Source organism: Rutidosis leptorrhynchoides, chromosome 4, assembly GCF_046630445.1.
Source record: "Rutidosis leptorrhynchoides isolate AG116_Rl617_1_P2 chromosome 4, CSIRO_AGI_Rlap_v1, whole genome shotgun sequence".
Taxonomy (NCBI): domain Eukaryota; kingdom Viridiplantae; phylum Streptophyta; class Magnoliopsida; order Asterales; family Asteraceae; genus Rutidosis; species Rutidosis leptorrhynchoides.
The window spans coordinates 155,748,670-155,758,209 of record NC_092336.1 but is presented as its reverse complement, the minus strand read 5'-3'; the positions used below and the strand labels follow the sequence as shown (position 1 = coordinate 155,758,209).

General features: G+C 36.4%; 1 protein-coding gene across 1 annotated transcript; it reads right to left on the bottom strand.

The window, feature by feature from the left end:
* Positions 1–1,524: 1,524 nt before the first annotated feature.
* LOC139841157 (uncharacterized) lies at positions 1,525–3,502 on the bottom strand. The gene is made up of 3 exons (XM_071831389.1): positions 3,389–3,502; positions 3,244–3,322; positions 1,525–1,865 (listed from the first exon to the last, which is right to left on the bottom strand). Exons 1-3 carry the CDS (start codon positions 3,500–3,502, stop codon positions 1,525–1,527), a joined length of 534 nt encoding a protein of 177 aa, XP_071687490.1.
* Positions 3,503–9,540: the final 6,038 nt, after the last annotated feature.

Genomic DNA, 9,540 nt, shown 5'->3' with positions numbered 1-9,540 from the left:
AGTAATATTAATAATAACATTAATAATGTTATTAATAAAATACTAATACAAATATTAACAATAATCGAATACTAGTAATACTAATAATAATAATATCTAATAATAATAATACTAATATTAATCATAATAACTAACATTATAACTTTACTACTAGTTATAATAATGATGATATTAATAACAATAAATCAAATGCATCAAATTTCAGTATTATAATTTTAATAATACCAATATTAATATTATTAATAATAATGAATGTATATTTATATATATACTCTTTTTAATAGTAACTTAATTATTCTATTTATTATTTTACATTTTTAATTCTAATTGACTAAAAGTATTTTATTAATTTAAAATATTATATACATACTTATATTTATATTTATATATATATATTTACATATTTGTTGTACACAATTGTTCGTGAATCGTCGGAAATAGTCAAAGGGTAAATGAATACATGAACACAATTCAAAGTTTTTGAGACTTCAACATTACAGGCTTTGCTTATCGTGTCGGAAACATATAAAGATTAAGTTTAAATTTGGTCGGAAATTTCCGGGTCATCACATTTGAGTCCTTTGATGTCCATGTCTTTTGAAAACAACTCCATGATCTGTCATTTTCTTCAAGTATCTAATGATTCTCATTACAGCTTCCATATGGTGAACCTGTGGTTGATGCATAAATTGACTCACAACTCCAACTGCATGTGCTATGTCTGGTCGAGTGTGGGCAAGGTAGATGAGTTTTCCAACCATCCATTGGTATTGCCCTTTATCAGCAAGATCAGCTCCATCTTCCATATAAAACTTTTGATTCGGAATCATTGGAGTATTAGCAGGTTTGCAATCAATCATACCTGTTTCTACAAGAAAATCAAGAATATACTTCTTTTGACAGATAAATATTCCCTGTTGAGATCGTAACACCTCAATTCCCAAAAAATACTTAAGTCTGCCCAAGTCTTTCATTTCAAATTCTTTAAATAAGTTCATTTTTAAGTTAGAGATTTCCTTTTTATTATTTCCTGATATTATCATATCATCAACATAAATGATCAAACATGTAATTAAGTTTCCTTTTCGTTTAAAAAAAAAGAGTATGATCCGAGTTACTTTGTTTGAAATCATATTTTTTCATAAATAGAGTAAATCTAACAAGCCAAGCCCGTGGAGATTGTTTTAGCCTATATAAAGATTTTTTAAGTCGACAAACTTCCCTATTATTGAAGTTTTCCGCAAATCCTGGTGAAGCATCCATATACATTTCTTCTTTTAATTCACCTTGGAGAAAGCCATTCTTCACATCAAATTGGTGAAGTGGCCATTCTTCATTTGCAGCAATCGAGAATAGAAATCTAATAGTATCAATTTTTGTAACCAGAGAAAAAGTCTCAGAATAATCTATCCCATAGGTCTGAGTATATCCTTTGGGAACTAGACGAGCTTTATATCGTTCGATGGTGCCATTTGGTTTGTGTTTTATTGTAAATACCCATCGGCACCCTACGAGTTTTTTTCCTTATGGTATAACACATTTGTCCCATGTGTCATTTTTCTTGAGAGCTTCTATTTCTTCTTCCATAGCCTTCCTCCATTTTCCAGATTTCATAGCTTGATCAATGGTTGTTGGAACCTCTTCAGAATATAAGGCAGAGTTGAATTTTTGAGCTTTACTAAATAGGTTTCCTTGTGCTATATTAGCAATAGGATACCTTGATCTTTGATCTTCTTTTTCTGGATAGTATCGTTTTGGCGGAATACCTCTATTTACCCTTTGTGGTAGCACATATCTTTCTGTGGTTTTAGCAGAAGTTAGATTGTTATCGGGTGGTGTATCGTGGGTTTGACTATTTTGTTCTCCTTATTCATTATTTGAGGAGGTTTCACTTGGTTCAATGTTTGGTGAATCGGGACAGGGATTTGGTGATTCGGGATTTGGTGTTGTTGTTTGGATATTTTCGGGATTTGGTATTGGAAGTGGAATATCGTCAGAATTTTGTGTCCATTGTATCCAACTGAGAGTGTCATTATCCTCTTTCTCCCCCTCACTCGTGAGTTGGGTATTATAAAAATATTCGATTTGTAGTAAAAACATGATGCTTTCGAGGACTATAACACCAGTACCCTTTTTGGTGTACTCCATATCCGACCATAACACATTTTTCCGCACATGGATCAAGTTTAGTGCGTTCGTTTTTTGAAATGTGGACAAAGACGAAGCATCCAAAAATTCGAGGTTTGGTACTAAATGAGGTCGGAAGAGTATGAAATTGGGCAAGTGTATCTTTTGGAGTCTTTGTGCCAAAAACTTTAGTAGGTAGATGATTAATAAGGTAGGTAGCGGAAGCGAGAGCTTCAGGCCAAAAACTTTTCGGAACCTTAGATGTAACATCCGTGTTATATCCGTCCCACATCGGTTGGAAAGGGGAACGAAGCATGCCTTATAAGGGTGTGGAGACCTTTCCTAGCATGACGCGTTTTGGGACCACAAGCGCAGCAGATCTCATGAGAACTCTGCCGTTAAGCATGCTCGGACGAGTGCACTACAAGGATGGGTGACCTCCTGGGAAAGTGTTCGTCTTCTTTGGTCGCCAAGAAAAATTCGTGCGCCTACGGGCAAAGCGGACAATATCATGCTACGGGGAACATATTACCTGGGATGTTACATTAGACTCTATCAATAAAGCTCTTGTCATTTCTAAGAGTAGCCAATTTTTTCGTTCAGCTACTTCATTTTGTTCGGGGGTATAAGCACATGAGGTTTGATGAATAATTTCATTATTTTCGCAAAACTGTTTCATTGATGAATTAACAAACTCCCCCATTATTGGATCTTAGAATTTGAATGTTTTAATTAAATTGGGTTTTTACCATTTTATAAAATTGAGAGAATTTCTCAAATACCTCTTATTTTTGGGTTAAAAAATATATCCAAGTCATCCGAGTATGGTCATCAATAAATAAGACAAAATATCGGTAATTCTTCCCCCTATTAACTGGTGCCGGACCCCATACATCAGAATGAATTAAAGCAAAAGGTACATCTTTTCTAGTTTACTAGGTTTGAATGTACTCCGATGGCTCTTGGCCAAAATACAAGTTTCACAGTTCAATTTAAAATTAGACGAAAATAAACTAGGAAATAAAGCATGTAAATATATGACTGACGGGTGACCCAATCTTCTATGCCATAACCATGCTTCTCTCGTAGGTGTTTCATGAGCAAGTGACACGGTACCTTGTTGAGAAACCTCGTCAACATAGTATAACCCTCCCTTTTCAGTGCCATGTCCAATCAATAGTCCTGTCCGGATGTCCTACAAGATGCAGAAAGTCGGATACATTAGGACTTTATAGTTTAATTCTTTCGTAACATGGCTTACCAATAACAGCTTATGAGATAAAGCTAGAATATATAGACAATTAGGTAGTTTAATATTTGGTGAAATTTCGATAGTACCACTACTTTTAACATGAACAATTTCCCCGTTAGCCATTTGTACTTTATTTTTTCTAGGTTTTGTTTTCAAAATAATATCGTTTTCATCAAAGGTCATTGTGTCCGTTGCTCCACAATCAAAAATCGAAGATGTGGATTTTGAGTTATTTGAAACAACATGGGCTTTAGAAGAATCGTCATTGTCTTGTATTTTAGCTAAGACGGAGTACGTATTATAACACGAAATATTGGTCTTGGACTTAGTAGGCATAATATTATTTTAAGCTTATTTATTTTTGCCTGTGTCTTAAGCCCAACTTGTTTCGTGGGCTTAGTAGGTTTATTAGTCCATTTAAATGAATTGGTGGCCTGTTTATTAATATGAATTTTGTTTGGCCCAATTCCCTTTTTATTTCATGGGCTAAGATCCACCTTACCCTTTCCTTTTAACAAGTTAGCCCAACTCCTATTAGGGTTATAAGATAAACCGTCCCTTTTTTTTACCTTTAAGTCATTCGGTGGGTACATGGAGGTAGAAAGAGAAAAAAACTTTCCCTTTCTCTGTAATTGTATTGTTCGTAGAGAGAGAGAGTGCAACCCTTTCTCTTTCTCTGTAACACAACTACTGTTCCTGGTTACTTTATCCTCTTTTGTGACGATGTCACTTGTATCGATGGTGGAGATGGGTTCGTTGACATCCCTCTTACCCTTTTCTACTGGTCTAATTGATGTACACAAAGGGTAAAAGGCAGAAAAGTTACCTTTATCGGTGACAACGCCACCGAATCCAACTTCGGTGGTGGTGGTAGGTACTCCGGCCGCCTCTGCTGTAGCAACATTTCCCGACTTTGTCCACCAATCAGGGTATCCTTTCAATCTAAAGCATTGTTCCTTTGTATGTCTCATTTTACCAGATTCATCACACTTTAATTTTGATTTATCAATCTTTTGTTGATAATTGCCGCAATTGGGTTGATTCAGATGACTAGATGACCTCTTTCCATCGATTGTTGCTAAACCAGTACCAATTTCATGATGCGTTGAGAGGTCATTTGATGATAAACCCAAAATTTGTCTATGAGATGCTTCTTTTCTAACGGCTGCATATGCTTCCTCTGTCGTCGGTAATGGCATCAGGCGGATGAGCTCTCGTTTAATTGTGTCATGCCGTTTGTCAAGAGCATTCAGAAATTGGAACAACTTGTGTACTGCACGAATTTTGTTGTACTTTGTGATGTTTACTGGCTTTTCCATGGGGTTTGGATCCTTGATTTCAAGATCTCCCCAAATTCCTTGCATTCGTATCCAAAGTTCTTCAAGATTCATGTTACCTTGTTTATTTTCAGTGGCTTTCACATATAGATCGCATGAAGCGACCCGTCCTAATCCATAAGAACGAATACAATAACATATGATTACATCACGAGGTATTTGACCTCTATATGATACATTTTACAAACATTGCATTCGTTTTAAAAGACAAACTTTCATTACATCGAAAGTTGACAGGCATGTGATGCCCCGTACAAAACCATCGTGTACGAATCATCAACAACAGGATCATTACAAGGTTAAGTACTATATGCGTTTTCAAAAAGAGTTTGCATTCATAAATAAAGTGATGTCTAAACCAACATCGAATGTTTTACAATCCAAAAGCATGCTTCACTAAGTAGAAGCAAATAATAAGTGTATGTGATCACAATGGTCGTTACAAGTCATAGTTCAAAAGTACTAAAGTTTGAATGCAAGGTAAAGTAGTTCATGTGATGACAACTCTAACCAGCGGGTGTTTACAACACGACTAGTACACAGCGGAAGCTAACCTCAAGCACCTGAGAAAAACATGCTTTAAAACGTCAACACAAAGGTTGGTGAGCTATAGTTTAAGTATAACAGCATGTAAGGTAGGCTACGAGATTTCAGTGCTACAAAGAGCGTTTCAAAACAGTATGATAAAGTATATGTTAACCGTGGGCACTTGGTAACTAACTTAATGTTTATACCCCCTGAAAGTACACTTGGAAAGTGCGTATTTCTACGAAGTATTAAACACTCGTTAAATGCTAGTGCCACTAGCCCGAGTGGGGATGTCAAACCCTATGGATCCATATCTAAGATTCGCGTTCACGGTTCAAAAACCAATGATTAAACGTTACCGAGCTAAAGGGAATGTTTATGCCGTTTTATAACCCACACATATATAAGTTTAAATACTCGTACCTAGTGTGTAAAACATAAAATCCGCATGTATTCTCAGTTCCCAAAATAAGTTAAAGTAAAAAGGGAATGCTATAACTCACAATGACAATGTAATCGTAAAGTCGGTTCGGAAAAGGTGTGCAAGTAATCGGTCCGAAGGTCCTCAACCTAAGTCAAATAGTACTAAGTCAGTAAATCGTCTTAATAGGTTTAAAAGTATGTAAATAAGGTCTTAAGGGTCATCATCATTTATCATCAAACAAAAGGCGTAAAGTAAGTTTCGTTTATGAAAGTAGTTTAAAACAAAGGCTGACTTTGATCAGTCACCACGGCCTCTACCCTTACTGAAACAAGGTGAGACCAGTGGCCATGGCTCTGTATATGAGTCCTTTAAGTGTGGTAAAATTTACAGAAGCAAAATCATCTTCGTTTGACCGTGGCGATGGTCTAAGTGTGAGTAGGTCAGAAATTTCTGCACAACGTTAAAGGACATAGTGACGATCGGAGGGCCATATATCCTAAACCGTAACTCGGATTAAGACGAGTCCTATATGAAAAGTTATCTACTCGAAAAGATATATTTGAAAATCATAATCACAACAGCCCAGGTCTACTGGTCTGTTACAGAAACAGCAGAACAATAGGCAGAGAATAGTAAGCAGAAAAATAATAGGTTCCGGTGGGTTTGGTGTTTGATGTTCATCATGGTTCTCATCCTTGATGCCTATTGTAACAACCCGGATTTTTCGACTTGCTTTTGTGCCTTGTGTTTTTGCGAAACTGCGTATTTGTGCGTACTGTGTTACTTTATACTCTGGAAACTTGATTTACGTGGTTTACTTCCATTTATATGTAAAAACGTGCCTTAGAGTATGTAGGATACATAACTTGGTCATTGGAAGCCTTTATAACCGTTAGTGTTATTTGACGTTTCGAATAAACCGCGAACTTGCGCGCACGTTTAACTTTTGTCATAATCGGAATATTATGACTGCGAAATATTAATTATTATTTTATTATAATAATTACCTGGGTTTTTGGATGCTTAATTACGCGTAGTAATTTAATTATGCACAATAGTTAGTCTTGTTGGACTTTCTACCTTGTTGGACTCAAGCCCACCCTACTCTAGCTAGTGACCCAATTAATTAGCCCTTGTCCATGTCATCAATCCTTGTCAAATTCCTTACTTATAAATACTAGCCCTTGTCCATGTCATCAATCCTTGTCAAATTCCTTGCTTATAAATACTAGCCCTTGTCCATGTCATCAATCCTTGTCAAATTCCTTGCTTATAAATACTAGCCCTTGTCCATGTCATCAATCCTTGTCAAATTCCTTGCTTATAAATACTAGCCATTTACCTCTCATTCAAATCACTTACTCATTTGGTTTTCACACACACTTGTTCTTTCTTTCTTCCCTTTCTAGTATTGCTTGTAAGTCTTCTTTTTCTTCTTCTTTTCCTTTCATTTTCGTGGCCATCATCATCATATTATGGAGATCAAAGTTCCTTTTAGCTTTGATCTTGCTTATATCTTGTTGATTCAAGCATGAATCTTTCAAGAACATGGAAGATTCAAGCTTTCTAGCTTTGAATCTTCACCAACTTTGTAGATTCATCTTTCTTTTACTTTAATCTTGTTATTTTGTGATAAAGATTCAAACTTTTGTTTGTTATCTTCATATATCTTAAAGATCCAAGCTTTATGCTTCAAGATCTTCAAGAACACTAAAGGTTCAAGCTTTCTAGCTTTGTGACCTTATAAATTGTGTGAAAGGGATTCAAGCTCTCTAGCTTAGGGTTCCATCACCTCTTTTGACTTGGATCATGTTCATACTTGTTTGATTGATGTAAAGTTTGTAACTTTGTTTGTAAATAGGACTTGTAATTGTGTTAAGACTAATGATATGATGTAACCTTGGTTCATCATCCATCTAAGACTCTTAAATGAGTTGTGTTACCACTTAGTCTTAACATATTGTGTATTGATGGTAGAATCTTGGTCAAAAGTGATGCTAAACCATCAACGAGTTGTACACTTGAAGCTACAAGCATCAAGGATGAGAACCGTGATGAGCATCAAGCACCAAGAAACTCACCGGAGCACTTGTCCACTAATTTTCATATCTGATCAGACCACCTGGGCTACTGGAAAGTTTATTTTCAGTTAGTTCAGTTCGAGTAGATGATTTTCCATTTATGCCTCGTCTTAATCCGAGTTACGGTTTAGGATTTATGGCCCTCCGAGAGTCACTACACCCTATTAACATTGTGCTGAAATTTCTGACCTACTCGCACTTATACCATCGCCACGGTCAAACGAAGACGAGTTAGGTTCTGAAAATTGGTCAGCCGTTAGGGGACTCACATACGGAGCCATAGCCACTGACTATGCATCTTTTCGATTTACGTAGAGGTCGCAGCAGCTGACCGAAGTCAGCCTATTGTTTCGATCTCTATTCTTGTCGAACTTAGCTTTTATGATGATGACACTTAAAATTATTTTATGCACTATTAGAATTTATAAAAACAACCTACTGACCTAGTAACCCTTGATTTAGGTTGACGACCTTTCGGACCGACTTACTACTTGCGTACTTTCATTACCGACTTTACCGCTTTTATCACTGTGAGTTATAGCATTCCCTTTTTACTTTAACTTATTTTGGGACCTGAGAATACATGCGGATTTTATGTTTTACATACTAGGCACGAGTACTTAAACTTATATATGTGTGGGTTATACAACGGCAGAAACATTCCCTTTAGCTCGGTAACGTTTAGTCATTGGTTTTTGAACCGGTGAATGCGAATCTTAGATATGGATCCATAGGGTTTGACATCCCCACTCGGGCTAGTCGCGCTAGCATTTAACGAGTGTTTAATACTTCGTAGACATACGCACTCGCCAAGTGTACTTTCAGGGGGTTATAAACGTTAAGTCTAGTTACCGGGTGCCCACGGTTATACATATACTTTATCATACTGATTTGAATTACTGATTTGAAACGCTTGTTTGAAGCACTGAAATCTCGTGGCCTACATTACATTACTGAATACAAACAAACTATAGCTCACCAACATTCGTGTTGACTTTTTAAGCATGTATTTCTCAGGTGTTTAGACGTTGTTGCTTCTGCTGTTAGCCTTGCTGTTCTAGTCTCGGTGTATAGACTTGCTGTTACAGACTTGCTGTGTTAGACTTCCGCTGCATTACTTAGAGATGTCTCAAGCATGAAACTTTTACTTTGCATTCCCAACTTATGTTATTTTCAAAACAATAGCTTTGTAATGACCTTAGTATCATGTACTCATGTTAATGTTTCCTATTCATCTTTTGTAAATCGTTATCTGTTCATGAATGCAAAACTGGTTTTCAAACAGCATATAGTGTTTGACCTTGTAATGATCCTGTTGTTGATGTACCGTACACGATGATTTTATACGGGGCGTCACAGTTGGTATCAGAGCATTGGTTGTAGGGAATTAGGTTGCATTAGTGAGTCTAGGACCGACCCTAGTAGGATTCACTAATAGGACTAATATACAACTTGCTAGTTTACTTGTTTCTGCGGAACCTGCTGCATGCTACTGTGTTATATTACTTCATGTTACTACTTACTACTACTGCATGCCACTGCTTACTTTTACTACCGTATGAACTTACTGCATGCTACCGTTTCCTTTTACTGCTATGTAAACTCGCTGCATGCTTTTGCTTATTCTAGCTACTGCATGCTACTATCTGCTTTCGATTGCATGTTACTTCTGTTTAGTACTGTTAATATTGCCATGCTATATACTGCTGTAAACGAGCTAGGTTGCTGTAGTGCCTGATTACGTGCTTGCTTCATGCCTGCTATTCGCTGCACCGACTTGGAAAAACTTAC

What these genes read in the sequence shown, in the direction of transcription:
- LOC139841157 (XM_071831389.1), bottom strand. Translation starts at nt 3,502, where the DNA reads ATGGCTAACGGGGAAATTGTTCATGTTAAAAGTAGTGGTACTATCGAA. An exon ending in TATCTCATAAGCTGTTATTG is followed by an intron (nt 3,323 to 3,388) that starts GTAAGCCATGTT and finishes TGCATCTTGTAG; the next exon opens with GACATCCGGACAGGACTATT. An exon ending in TGACGAGGTTTCTCAACAAG is followed by an intron (nt 1,866 to 3,243) that starts GTACCGTGTCAC and finishes ATAATGAATAAG; the next exon opens with GAGAACAAAATAGTCAAACC.